At 31.0% G+C, this 15,339-nt stretch overlaps 1 protein-coding gene across 1 annotated transcript; it reads left to right on the forward strand.

Moving 5' to 3' along the window:
• The first annotated feature begins 412 nt into the window (after positions 1 to 412).
• Positions 413 to 13,627, forward strand: LOC110652154 (uncharacterized). Its single transcript, XM_058143360.1, has 18 exons — positions 413 to 766; positions 866 to 1,087; positions 1,477 to 1,566; positions 3,216 to 3,268; positions 3,556 to 3,652; positions 5,634 to 5,707; positions 6,048 to 6,165; positions 6,601 to 6,711; positions 7,570 to 7,646; positions 8,061 to 8,127; positions 9,516 to 9,581; positions 9,868 to 9,975; positions 10,102 to 10,232; positions 11,174 to 11,240; positions 11,362 to 11,426; positions 11,499 to 11,589; positions 13,090 to 13,160; positions 13,264 to 13,627. The coding sequence occupies exons 1-18, from the start codon at positions 617 to 619 to the stop codon at positions 13,625 to 13,627; spliced, it is 2,022 nt and encodes a 673-aa protein (XP_057999343.1). The 5' UTR covers positions 413 to 616.
• Positions 13,628 to 15,339: the final 1,712 nt, after the last annotated feature.

A 15,339-nucleotide genomic window follows, 5' to 3' on the forward strand; every position in this document is an offset into this window, starting at 1 on the left:
TCTAAATCTTTAAATTTAAACTTCTACTTCTATATGGAAGTAATTAATTCATATTTTTCATTTTCAAAAAAAAAAGTTTCATAGTTTTAAATAATTAATATAAAAAAATATTAAAAAATAAACTTATACACTACCTTTTTATAGTGAAGGCGCTAATAAATTGAGCTAAAAATTTGAAAATTGGATAAAATTAATCATGAACAAAAAGTTTACAGAAATTTTTTCCTATTATAATTCTTCCATCTGAACCGTCTTTGAATAAAAAAATATGTTAGGCTATTGATTAAAAAAAGGAAAACAAAAACAGAAGGAGAAAATGGAAGGCAAACAAGCGCAAAGAAAGGCATAAAACTCGAAGCAATACGCGCTAAAATGCTTCGACTTCTTCTTCTTCTCTCTTCCAATTTTCCATTCTTAGTTTTCCCGGAAAAGGAAAATTTCATCAAAATCACCTTTTCAATATTTTCATTTTTATTTTCTAAAAAATATCTATATTAACAAGTTAACAACAAACATAGCAAATTTACAATCAGAATACATTCATTCTTCATAATTAATAAACTTCCTTTGCAAATTTAATAATCAAATTCAAAGGAAAAAGAGACACAAAATAATTATGTCGTGGTTAAGGTCGGCGGTGTACAGAGCAGTAGAAGCTGGAGGGAATACCAATTTAACACGCACCGTTCGGAGCTATGCCGATACCGTCGTCCTTCAAGCCGGCAATGCCGTGGCTGAGGGAGCCAAAATCATCCAGCACCGCATTGTAATCTTAATTTTGTACCATTTGTTTTATTTTTTCATTGTTCTTGTTTTAGGATTTCTTTTTTTCTAATGCAATGTGGATTGATTGTTGATGAAGCAGGGGTCCGGGAATTCGAAAAGCTTTAAGATTACCGTGAAAAGATTGGAGGAAGTTTCTGTGTCTTGTAGAGGGATGGAAAGAGTTCAGTTATTGAGAAGGTGGTTGGTTGCACTAAAAGAGGCTGAGAGATTATTTGCAGCTTACTCTGAGAACAATGATAAGCATCCTGATGAACGGATTATCTCTGATGAGTTCAAGGATTCTCCAAAAAAACCCACTGTGGTGAGTTACTCCGTATTAATCTTTCGTTGCTTATTTTCGATGTACGGACTAATCTTTCGTTACTTGCTTTGCTTTTCTTTGTTTCTAATGGCTAAGAGTGGTAATTGGAATTTTGGCCACTGGCCCAGGACTCTCCATTGGGCTGGTTGCCAACTTTGAATGTGGTTTTACCGTTTTGGTCTTTTACGAATAATAGTACCAATACATCTTGACATGGTTGAAATAGAAACAGAGGGCGTATCTCGCTAGCTTACTGTTCCCATAGGTTTGAGATGATAGGAAGAACAATATCTATGTAGCATTCTTTCTTTGAAAATGTTCAAACTTCATTATACGTGGGCTTTTGTTTCTGTTTTCTTATTTTGTTATTCATATTTAAATGTGGACAGGATTGTTATGTTGATCCTGATCTTGGGACAATGAATTTCCGCGATGCATTTCTTTACAGTCAAGCTCTTGAAGGCATGACATTGTCCATGGCAAGTTAAACACGTACAAATGGCTTTTATTGGAAGCATTTATTTATTGTTATTTTGCAATGTAGTGATTTCCTTTTTTTTTTTTTTAATCATTTGGCCTATTAATAGTTAACTGTAAATAATTTTGGATTCAATCAATGATCATGCAAATTTTGTTTCTTCTCTCTCTTTCTTTCCCTCTACAATGCAGAGGTTTGTGCATTTAGAAATTATATTCATCTAATATAATGCAAATTTTTGTTTGCTCCTATTGCTGACAGTGGAGCTCGACAGAGAGAAGTACTCTAGTTAATTTGCAATGAGCTTATTTAATGACTACTTAATGAAGCTGTATTCCTGCTTTCCATACATAAAACTTTGGACTAGATCTTGAACTAAAGTTCATCAAGTAAATGAACCTTTATGCTTGTTGCTTTGCGAGCTAGCTTATGACATATCCCAACAGAAAGTTCTAAACCATTTATGAGTGCCCTAGTTGACATAACATGGAGGTTTGATGTAAAGCAAGAAGAACAAAGATCAAGAGAAGCAAATTCTCATGATAAAAGAGAAAGAAACTCTCAATAACTCTTATTAATTCTCAATAATAATTATAATATTCAAAGCTACTAAATAATAGAAAACCTAGGACTATTTATAGAATTTTTGAAACCCTAATTACATTAGCATTAGGAACCCTAACTCAATTCTAATTAAGAATTCTAAACAAATTTAAACTAAAATAACAATCGTAAATGTAATAATAGCAGAATTCCTAAATAATAATAGAACTCTAAACTTCCTGATTCTACAATGAATAAAATTCCTAAATATCCTAGGTTCAATCCTCTTCCAATACTGCATCAAGGATTGCATATGAGAAACAGCCTATAGAAAGTGAAAAGAATTTAGAAAATGAAAAGAATTGTAGATTGTTTAGAAAATGAAAAGAATTGTAGATGGCTAAGTATGAAATTTCTTATTAACGAAGTATTTTTTTTATTATGCAAATAAAGCAACATTGATTTGTTTTATTCACTTATTAAAAATTGATGCTTGACTGCATGAGGATTTGTGGTTTCTGTAGTTGGGATTGCTTTTCCTTATGGGAAGTTTGTCTAGATTGATATAATCCCTAGAAATGTCATAAAGTTGATAGCATAAAACCCCTGTCATTTCATCATCATCTTCCTTTTTATTTTCAAGGTTTTTGTTTGATCCTTTTAATAAAGTTTTTTTTGTTAACTACTTTTCTTGTATTGAAAAATGCTTCTTATTTATTTTTTTGATATATTAAGTTTAAAAGAAACTGAATTGTTTATTAAATTGCCCAGAATGAAGTTGTTTGTCAATAGTTTGGTTACATCAAGCTGATCTCTAATTATTGATAAAGACATGATTAGTTTTGTGGGGAAATGTATTGCAAATTGCCAGCAACTAAGAGTAATGTTGATGGCTTATCCTGCCATAAGCAGTTTGAAGGGTTCTCCCAACTCCCATCCCTAACCTTGTGGAATCCATTTTGGTGACAAAAAGATGAAGTATAATGATATTGCTACTTGCATGCCTCATGCTTTTAATTGCACTTTCATTAATCAAATATTTAACAGGGCTTTTTATTTGCTGATTCATTGAGTTTAACCGCAGGTTATCTCTTTTGTATGACTCAGATTCTTGAAGCACCAAATGAGGAAGAAGTTTCATTGCTTCTAGAGATATTTGGGTGATTCTTCTCACTATTCTTATTTTGTTTCTATGTTCTATTATGGATTTTTCCTAAATTAGTTACTTGAAAATTTAATTGTGGTCAATATGATTGGTCTAAGCTGGGGTTGAATGGAAGAAAAGGATCCGTAATTCCATGTAGCTAACCCCTAATAGTTTGGGATTAACACTTAGTTTGGTTGAGTTGAGAATGATGAAAAGAAAATGTACTTATAAAGATTTTTACCTTTCAACCTCATGTTATTGAATTCCATTTAAACTTTTTTTTGGTTTGGTTATATACAGGCTCTGTCTTGCAGGAGGGAAGGAAGTTCACAAAGCAGTTATGAGTAGCATACAAGATTTGGCATTAGCATTCTCTAGCTACCAGGATGAAGTATTGGTAAGGAGATGGTACAAATGCCTTTAATAATCTCTGTGTTGCTGATAATTATCTTAATACTGAAGACATATAATGTTGATCTAAACGTTGGAAGTTTGAAGCAACTAGATTAATGGAGTATTTATGAAGTAAATAACATTGCTGTCACGGCCACATGATAGAATTGCTATTGATTGATATTAAGATTTGATATAGATATGCCATATGGTTTGAACCTTATTGTCTCCATAGTTCTGGTGAGAATCAATAGTTATGTCCTTTTGTAAACATTTGCTTATTTGATTTTACAATTTTAAAAGGCATATATCTGCTCAAAATTCATTGTCAACTTTAGTTATCAAAGTTTGCTTTGCTTAATCATTCTTCTGCAAGGAAGCTGATTTTGGTTGTGTTTAAATTAGTGCAGTGGTTTAGGATTTTCTTGTGCCAAGGGATGTTTTGATGTAATGGAAAAATGTAGAGAAAGGAATGTAAACAAAATGCAAAGATGTAAAGGAAGAAGTAGTTCTTGTATTGATACTGGAAAGTAAAGATTACAGTACTCAATTCTCAACCTCCTCACAGACCATACAACTAAGTTAAACAGAAAAGAAGAAGAAAATAGTTGATTCCTAACCCCCAGGATACAATCCCGTGCAGATCAACTCTGCCCAAAGCAATACAATATCAAAAGATGCCTCCTCAGCTATTCTTCTTCCCCATATATACAACAGCAAATTCTTCCTCTGTAACTGATTCCAGCCACATGTCTTTATCCCCATTTTCTTCTCCAAGCCACCAACACATGCATCTCTCTATTTTCCTGTAACTACTTACTCCTCCCCTTTTCTAGGTCTTTATTTCTTCTGTAATATATTCTAAACGGTCTTTGTAAATTAAACATATACTCTTCCTAATTAACCCAAAAAAAAAAAGAAGAAAAAAAAGTCTTGTATCCTTCCTACGACCAAGGCGTTAGGGGAAGAGATGTGTTCCTTAGTTACTTTAACTATTCTTAATTTTTTTTTTCAATACATTTTTATTTTTATTATAAGTTACTTTTGCACTTTTTTTTGAACTTTACAATTTTAATCTTTAATTACAATTGCAAAGGCAATTTAACCATTGTTAATGCTTCTTTGTGTGTTTAATAAATTAGTATATCTTACGAGTGGAAAATTATAATATCTTTTGGAAAACAGTTACTTTAGATATTGAAAATGTTAACATGTTACACATTTTAGTTAATTATTGTTAAACACTTAAACTATACTGACTTTAGTCACGTTGCTTTTTTTTTTTTTTGGGTAAATCATTGTAATGTCTGCCTCTGCCATGACCTTATGAATTGGGCCTGCATTCCAAATATAATGAAACCGTGACTGTGATTTTTTCCCTCTGTTGTGAGGGATAGGGGTCTTGAACTTGGGATCTTATCTAAGTTTAGAGATGCACTTGTCACTATGCTAAGCCTGCAGGTGTGCCATAACTATAAATTAAAATCATGCTGCCATAACCTTTTACCTTCTTATAGTTTGTGCATAGAAAAATGTAAAGTTTTTTCTATTCTTCAAAAAGGTCACTAGATTCAAGAAAAGTGAGTTTTTTCAAACTTTTAGAAGCTTTAGGTTTCTTTTGATCAAGCAAGAACAAAATAATTTTAGCTGATCAGGAGGAATTTGAATTATATAATGTATTTCTTAAGATGAAGTACGTTGAGGTGGGGGGTGCGGAATGCTATCCAAAATTCTATTTTTTTATTGTTTGTGACATTGAATGGATGCTGTGATCAATGAGTAGACATTTACTCATAAAGGTATTTAGATATTGCTGCATGTTTAAGAGTTTGATCATTAGTTTTCTCATCTGCAAAATGCAAATATCTCAACACCATGGTCTTGCATCTCAGTGTGAACCATTAGAATCCAAATGCAATGAAATTGCATTAAAATATGAGTTTGTTTAATATATGGCTTCCCTCATTTTTTTCTTCTGTCACCAGGTAAAGCGAGAAGAATTGCTCCAATATGCTCAATGTGCAATTTCAGGGTTGAAAATAGATGCTCATATTGCAAGGTGGTCAAGTATATTATATATTTCATAATTTTATGTGTGGGCTTTGGTGAACCTGAACCTTTTGGTTTCTATTATTTTCTATTGCTATAGAAGATATCACAAACTAAATTGCATGGGCCTTTCTAGTTCTCACACTATATGAGTTCTTACACGTCTTTATTTATGGTGATGCTGTCATCTATGTGTTTGGCACACAGTAGTTATAGATCAAAAGTTTTTTTTTGACATTTTTAGTCTATCATTTACAGATATGCTTCATTGAAAATTTTTTGCAAGATGGTGACACAGGTAGTGTAATTCTTCTTCAATATTTGTTTTGTGTTCTGTTCCCTGCCCTCAGAATAGATGCTGAAGCCTGCAGTCTAATCGAGAAACTTGATAAAATGAAGAAGTACCATCAATCACCATATGAACCTAAGGAACAATCATCTGAAGAAACAACTATTGCAACAGTGAAGGTGAGGTTCATTCAAACTTTTATGGTTATTCATCCCCATATAGATGCCATATGTAAAATTCATTGATGTACGCATGACTTACATTATGTTAAGTGCTGGTGCAAAGAGATTTTAAAGATGTCTTTATTAGTGTTTTGGGTTTTTAACTTGTAAAGATAGCCATAACTCTTAGCATTTGAACTATCTTTGAGATTTTTCTTTTTCTATTCTTGATTCTATCCTGCTTCCTAAGATTCATCTACGGTGATAAATAAAATCTTAAAAATATGCTTGCTTTTCCTAGTCATATACAATTGGTATTTTAAGTTTGTTATTACATCCCTAAGTTTCATAAATGATTTGTTAATTTTAAGGTTGCACAAGGCAGTTTATGAATAAGATAACATAATGTATGCTTATGATTCATTGGAGCTGATTGCTTTTATTTTCACACAGGCTCTTGAAGAGACACTTGGACAAATTGAAGTATGTTCCATGTTGGAGGAACTTTTACTAAAGAAGAAATCTTTGAATAATGGGGATTCTCCAGGGTTGCATGCTGGAAAGGTACAATGAATTCTTTATGATACCATTAAATCAACTGGGGAATTCATTTTCCATCCAGAAGTTCTTTCTTTTTTTGTTTACAATTTCCAGAAGTTATTAAGTTCTTTGCAAAGCATCAACTAAAGTTTGAAGTAGTTGGTAGTCAGTTCCCTATTTAACTAGAGCAGAAGGAAATGAGGTGTTTCTACTCTCTACAATTCAAAACAATATTTCAAATCATTCTTGATGTGAACTAAACCAAGCAGCATCTTAGTAATATTCCGGAAGGAAATCCCCTAGTTACTTATTTCTAGCATTATGTTCCAATTCTCTCTGATTCAATATTTTCATCAGGTGAGAGTAAAAATGTGCAAGCCTTGGAGGACCCAAGGCATGCATTCAGGCCCATTCTTTTTGGGGCTAAGAATCTTTCATATGATAATCATTTTGATGATGATTTAGAGTAATTCATTTTCAAGATGTGTTTAAAAGGCTTGAAGTAAGCCTATTATGCGTCAAGCACAAGTGTCATTTTCCTGCTACATATCTTTCTTGAGGCAAGGTTGTAATCATAATTTACCAAAGTGGCAAAAATTTCTTAACATTTATGGTTAAACATAATGGTATGGCTATCTAAAAATACATACACTGTATCAAATGCTAGTGGCCAGGCAGATTCTATGTTCATTCAAAAACCATAAGCATTTTTTAACGTTCAAAGAATTGTCAACTGTATTAGCAAGCCCTTTTACTTTTGGTTTAATAATTGGAAGAGAGTATTGCAAGTTGGCATTTTGTTTTCTTAGGTTCTTTTTGGCTTACTTTATCATGCCAGTGTATGCTAGTACTGTATTATTGATCTTTGCTACATTTTTTCAGGTTGATAAATTGAAAGTTTTGTTGGAGTCTCTTCTTAACTCAACATCAAAAGCTGAAAGACGTATTTTGGACAACAGGTTTAGATAGCATCTCATAATATTTTATATATATGCCTGTTAATGCAAATTCATCTCTCTCTCTCTCTCTCTCTCTCTCTCTCTGTGTGTGTGTGTGTGTGTGTGTGGATGTGATTACTTGTGCATGTTTTTGTTAAGGATTTAGCGCATGGTGAGTTTGCACTCATATGTTGAATTGATCATTTTGTACACTCTCATCTAGATAATAGTTGCTCAAAATTTTTCATAAATTTAAGAAAATGTGTATTTCACCGCCTTCATTCTAGCAGATATTGAAAATTGCTTTCCCCCCAATTACCTCTTCTTATCTCCCCAATTACCTCTTCTTATCTTTCACTTTTTTGTTGGTGCCATTATTTATATCTCTAGATTTTATTGTGAAGCATTTTATCTCTGAAATCCATATTTAAGCAGGTCTCAAAAAGAAGAAGCACTCAACTTTCGGGTGGCTAAAGCCGGTGAAGTTAGCCAGCTTGAGAAGGTACATCTACTTTAAAGAACTTATAAAACCATTCATGAAAGGAGGGATGAAGGATTTAACTAATAATTATATATTGAAAGTTTTTTTTTTTTTTTTAAATCTTTCTACACTGGTAATATTAAGACTAATCCACAACTGCTGGTTTGTATTAAATTCAACTATATTTCATAATGTAATGAATGGTATATTTACACTTCCATTTATACCTCGTTGCAAATGGTTAGATTTTCGTGCTAGTATATAGTCTTCTTTCTAGTTGTATGTTTCCTGCTGGAAGAAAACTCAAATTTGCCTCTTACTCCCTTTGTCCATTTTAATCTGTTGCATTTAGCTTTTGCACGATGATTAAGGAAATCATTGGATGACCTCATTTCTTATAAGAATATACTAGTAATTGATTAAATTACTCTTTATCTCACATAATTACTTTTTATATAAATATTTGTTGTATTTAGTAGAGATAAAGGGTAAAATTGAAAAAAAAAAGTTAATACTCTTTGATTTTCTAAATGCGATAGATAATTTTGGACAATAATTTTGGACAAAGAAAAACCAAATGTGACAGATAAAAATAAGTGTAGGGAGTAATATTTAGTCATTGTCCAAATAAGCCCATTTTAATTTTTGTCCCAATGAACCCACAACTTACTGTTGAAGTTGAGATGAACCTATTTTTTTGCCAAAACAAATTAAAATAATAAATTTTAAATTAATTTTGTATTTTTTATTAGTAAAATAATATTTAATAAAAATATATTAATATTTTATTATTAACAAAATTAGAAAAATCATTACTTTATTTATTTATTTATTTTTTTTGTTAAGGGAATGGGCCTGCTTGAATTTAAACAAAAATTTGTATGTTAATTGGGACAAAAACTTAAAAATGGCTTATTTGGACATGGGCCAAAAGTTCAGGACAAAATTGAGCTTTACTTTGTTTTCCACTTGTCCAGCATTTGTAGACTACAACGATACATGCATGCAGAAAGTTTCTCAGAAGTTGTAAAATGCTAAATAATAAGAAAGCCAGGAAACTCATCATTTGAATGATTAAAAAAAAAACCAAACCTTTTATACATGGGTAAGTAGTTTAGATCACATCATGTTTATTTGATACCTTATCAACAATATAAGTTAATGAACTTGAATGAGTTTAGATTTATACAATACACTATGAAGAGCACAAGAGAATTAATTTGATTTCAATTAATTTCAATTTAAATAAAAATAAAATTAATTTATAAGAAAAAATAAATTACTGTTGATTTTATGAATTTTATATGATTAAGGTGTACTGTATGTAACTTGTACATTAGGAAGGAAATTATGTCATCATCTGATTGATTTGTTGCAAGCTACTGAAAGTGTTTCATTGGTTTTCCTAGGAATTGGCAAATGAGATTGGAGAACTTGAGAGGCATAAAGATGAACTTGAAGCTGAATTGAAAAAGGTCTCTTTTTATTGGATTTTTTTTTTTAAATTATTTGAAGTATAAATACAGTTTTGGGAGGTATTTTCCACTGAAATCTTTGATTTACCTATTCTTGGATATTTACCATTCATATTCATGATTACCTTAGGTGGATTTGAATGCAATATGTGTATTCATGCTTATGTTCATTTAAATTTTATAGTTAAACCACTAGCAGTTCTTTAATTTGTTATATCAATCCCATATTTGGGACTACTTCCATATCCTTTTCTGGGTTACATTCTAGGCCTGCACATTGATGCAGGTCAATAGCTCATTGACTGCTGCTCGGGCACGACTTCATAATGCTAGGGAAGAACGAGAACAGTTTGATGAAGCCAGTAATCAGATTATTATTCACTTGAAAGCCAGGGTCTGTTTGATTTTATCCATTCTAGGTGCCATTGTGTGATAAGCATTAAAATCTAAGTTGTGCAGCTGATTATGGACCCTTTTTATTCTATGTAAGAATTTCCTATCAAAATTCCTTGATTTGCAGGAGGATGAGCTCTCAAGATCGATTTCTTCATGCAGAGTAGAAGCAGATGTCGTCAATACATGGATACATTTTCTAGAAGACACCTGGAGCCTACACACTACATATATTGAGCAAAAACAGAAGCAGGTCAAGTATGTTCACTTACTTTCCATCAGTCTACTAATGAATTTTGGGATAGAAATCTTTCTAAAAGTAAAAGAATGAGATCGATATTTTAGTCTTTTCTTTCTTTGGAGGTGGGGACTTAATGACCAAATAAAAAATCTAATTCTTGGTCCAATTTGCAATTATGGCTGAGCATTTTAATTGGGTCAATTGTATACAGAATCTTGCATGCTAGCATCAATTATGGCCAAAACTGGAAAAACATGTGCCCAATTCTCAATTTATTGACATGGCATATTTTTTATTTATAAAAAATTGAGATAAGCACTTTTTTTTAAGGGAAGGATAGAATGGTAAAGAGAGATGATGCAATAAAAAGAAATCCAGACTTTTCATTTCTTATATTCTTATTTTTAAAATATTTAATAATTTTTTAGGGTCTTAAATTGTAATATATTATATTAGATGCTAATATGCTAATGTGAATATATTTTTTAACAAAATGTGTGTTTTAGTAATTTTTGTCCCCGTGGTTCTTAACATCTCTATGCTTTAGTGCCTAAATTGTTATGTAATTGAAATACTGTAGCCCATCATATGTTGATGGTAGTGTAAGGACTAAATTAACAAATTTTGAAAGTGAAGCAAAATGTATAGTGGTAAATCTCAAGGTGTTTTTGTTAATTTACCTTGCAAATTTGACCAAAAGTTTTCCTTTTCTTCCGTTCATTAACCTTTTCATTTTAGGATTTTTTTTTTCTTACCTAGGTCCAGTCCAACGTAGACCCAAGAGATAACTTTTATAGTGAGATTTACCTATTAAATACATAGATCTCACATGTTTGTGTCTTATATTCATGTTAGATCGGGTCTAAGCAAGTTTTTTATGTTTTTGTTTCCTGTATTGATTTGTTGATATTGTGTTTCCTTGTATTTAATAAATTTTTCCTACATATGCATGCTCAAGTGCTGAGTTGGAGAGATATGGAGATTATTTTGTGAATTTGGTTGTTCATCTTCTTACATCTTACAAGGTATTGATATATTCATCAATCCTAAATGGTTCTTTTATATTGATATGCGCTCCAAATGCAAAGTTGTGAAATTTATTGACGTATTTTTCTATTGGAATGCACACCATTCTTCTCTTATCAGGAACAGTTGGGGTCTTCCATCATCCATGTCAGAGGACTTGTTGGGGATTTGCATTCATGCCAACGGTACTATAGTGTGTTTCTTTGAAATGTTTATCACTCAGTTAACTCAAACCTCAAACTGTTCTTTTACGTCAGGCCAGAAATAACACCTAGTGTAAAGGATGACGATTCAATAGTCAACCAAAGAAAAATTCTTGAAAAGGAATACCTGGATTTGGAAGGCAAGGTATGACTGTGTTCTCCCTTTTTTGTGATAATTATATGAATGTGTTCTCTCTCTCATTTTGTGATAATTAAGACATTCTTTTGGCTATATTCCAGTATGAAATGACTAAGTGTTTAATTTCATCCTTGTACTTATTGGGATGTTCAATTTAGTCCATTTTTAACTCTTTGTACAAATTAAACTAAATGTTTCAATTTAAACTGAATTTAGGCCCAAAATTAAAATTTCTAGGTTAAATTTCTTGATTTAGAATAAAAATCAAGAAATTCAATTTCTAGAAGCTAAATTTTTTGATTTCTTTATTTAGATCCAAAATCAAGCTCAATTTCTTTATTTTTTTTTTTAATTTTTGGGCTAAATTTGGATTAAATTGAAACTTTTGGGCTACTTTGACAAAAAGTTGAAAAGGGACTAAATTAAACATCCCAATATATATAAGGTGAATTGGCTTGTTTTGATGTTACAATTTCATTTGTTAGTTGAATTGTTAGCACTCTTTTCCCCGAACTTTTACGGCCTGTTTGGTTCAATTTTAAGATAAAATTCATCTTATTTGCAAATGAATTCAATGATAGAATTCATTTACAAATGGTTTTATTTGTTTGCTATATTTTATATTAAATGTGGAATTCATTTCAATTGAAATGAATTTTTTTTTTGGAATAAATAAAACAAAATAAAATGATATATAATAAGAGGAAATTTTGTCACTTGAAAAATATATAATTTTAACTTTGAAATTCATTGGCAAATTTTAACAATTTTGATGGAATTTGGTTTGGTTATAATAAATTCCATGGAATTGATTATTAAGAATTTCAAATAAATTTTCATTTAAATCAAACATTAAAATTTTATATTCATAAATAAATTTCACAAAATTTTATAAAATTTATTTATATCAAACACTATCTTAATGTGAGAGAGTAATTTTAATTGTGACATGTGAAAGAATTAAGACCCTGTTTTGTTCAATTTTATTGTAAAATTCATTTGATTTGAAAATGAATTCCATGATAGATTTCATTTACAAAGAAATTTCTTTGTTTGGCATATTTTATATTAAATATGGAATTCATTTCAAATGAAATGAATTTTAAGTTTGAAATAAATAAAATAAAATAAAATAATATATAATAGGAGGATAATTTTGTAACTTGAAATAGATATGATTTTAAGTTTGAAATTCATTTACAAATTTTATCAATTTTGATGAAATTTGATTTAATTATAATAAATTATATGGAGTTAATTATTAAGAATTTTAAATGAATTTTTATTTAAATTAAACATTACAATTTTAGAATTATAAATGAATTCCATAAAATTTTTGTGAAATTCATTTATACTAAACACTACCTTAGTGTTGTTTAAAATCCTTGTCCATTCTATTAATATTTTCCTACTTGTTATTAACTTGATGGGATTTAACAACTTTTATGTGCAATTAGCTGGTCTTTAATCTAAGGCTTTATCATCCTTTGATTCCATGATTGTCAGTTTTTAACCACCTTAAGCACAGTGTATGGTGTGAAAAAGCAGTATTACAGTGGAAATGAAGGTATTTACAGGTATATTATGTTGTTTTTCTTTAAAATTGTCCCACATGCACCAATCCATTGTTCAATATATTGAAACACGACATTGAAATGATATACTTAACACTTGATTCAGGAAAGATGATGAAAGGATCAAGGAGCTATTTAATGCTCTTGAAAAATTGAAAGAGGAATTTGAATCCATTAAGAGACCAGTTTTGGAAGTTGAAAAGATACAAAGATCGCAGTCACCATCCAGTCCCCATGTCTGTCTATCCCCTAGTTCCAAGCAGGCATTTGAGACTGCACAAAACAAACATCACAAGAAAGGTAAATTATCCTTGCTTAATGGAAGAAAGTCACCAGCACTGGTGGAACTTGAACAGCTGGAGTCTGAACTTGGGAAAGATGACACAGATTATTTGACAGATGAGATTGGTGAGTGGGAGTTTGATGCGCTTGAAAAGGAACTAAATGCGACCAGCTTGAAAAGGAACTAAATGCGACCAGCTGACCATCAAGAAATAGACCATATTTCTTGATTGTATGCATTTTCTTGACGTGACTGCATTAAGAAAAGCTGTTTTCCCCCCATCCTTTTTGAATAGGATGAAAGTGTTGTATGATTACTGCCTGAATATCTAAACAGCTCCCCAAAAGCTGCAAGTTAAAAGGGGAGTTAACTGTGAAAGATGATGCTAGCAATTTGTATATCAATCACTATGTAAAATTTCTGGTTCCACAATATGCATATGTAGATACTTCTATACAAATGTGTATATTCCCATGTCAATGTATGATATGATTATTTTCATTTTCCTTTTTTTTTATTTTTTTTAATGCACTATCCTGTTTGGCCAATTTTTGTACGCAGAAAAAATGTTAGTCTTTTGGTCATTTTCACATTGATGTTGTAGTTTCTAAGTACAAATTCTGTGTATGTTCAATTGAAAGTCAAATTTTTAGATAAATTGAACATATTTTATAATAAAAATTCAAATAATGTTCAAGAAATTTTCAGGAATATCTAAAGAAGTCTTTTACAAAAACAAATATCAACTTCAACATCAATTGAAATCATTACTATAATCCAATTCGTTAGCAAATGAGTTATTCGTCATCTGCCTCGTCTTTACTAAGAATTAATTGGATAACTATTAATAGTTATTCTTGAATGTCTTTGAACTTAACAATATAATATAAAATCTCTTAAATTTTAAAATTTTATAGAGTAAAATTCTTTTAACTTTTAATAGTCAATTTATACAATCTATAGTGGCAGTGATGTGGACAATTCTTTATTTTCTATGTGATAATGATAAAACTAACTATGATTTTCTTTACATATCGATCGAAGCACTAGATATATAACAATTGATTAGATGGAATAACAATCGTCCATATTATCACACTTTAGATTGTCCATGTCAACGTGTTATGAACCGATTATTGAGAGTTAAAAGGATTTATTATATAAAATTTTAAATTTCAAGAATTTTATATTATATTTTTAAGTTTAGGGACAACCGCTAAATTTTTGAAACAACTCTTGAAATTTGTTTGGAGTAATTGTAGTTAGGGCTGCAAAACCTGTGGGTGGACCTTGAACTTTTTTTCTTTTTCTTTTCTTCCAACTTTTGAAAAGTACAATCATTGGATTTGGAAGGACTCCTGAGCCCGGTTGGCAGGTGACAATGGCACTTTTGAAGAGATGTTTTTGTTGCCAAAAGCAAAAAGAAGGGAAGAGAACTAGTGTGTGCATGTGTGGTACCTTACATCATCATCTACTTGGAAAAGCAGCAGTTTCCGAAAGTGATTCCACTGGGCTTAGCTTCAAACTTTTTCATGTTTGCAGAATGCAGAGACAATTTTTTTCAGCTTTCACGAGTACCCAGTAGCCAATCATGCATTTTTTTTGTGGGTGCGACTTTCACCTCAGCCAATAACCCATTACCCACTTTACAAGTTGACAGTGTCCACAGCATATTATTTAGCATAGCCTTGGTTTTGGTCAGATACTCAGATGAGCATCATGTGATCAGCTTGGTGCATGTGGTGCAGCATATACAACAATTCTATCTCATTCTCATACAAAGGCTTTATTGGCTTCCCAAAATAACCGACTTTTATATATATACAAGGAGGAGGACTTCCCTCGCAATCCGTGCACGCAGTAAAAAGACAGGAAATCCTTCAAAATGCAAAGAGCTGT

This window comes from Hevea brasiliensis, chromosome 3 (genome assembly GCF_030052815.1).
Source record: "Hevea brasiliensis isolate MT/VB/25A 57/8 chromosome 3, ASM3005281v1, whole genome shotgun sequence".
Taxonomy (NCBI): Eukaryota; Viridiplantae; Streptophyta; class Magnoliopsida; order Malpighiales; family Euphorbiaceae; genus Hevea; species Hevea brasiliensis.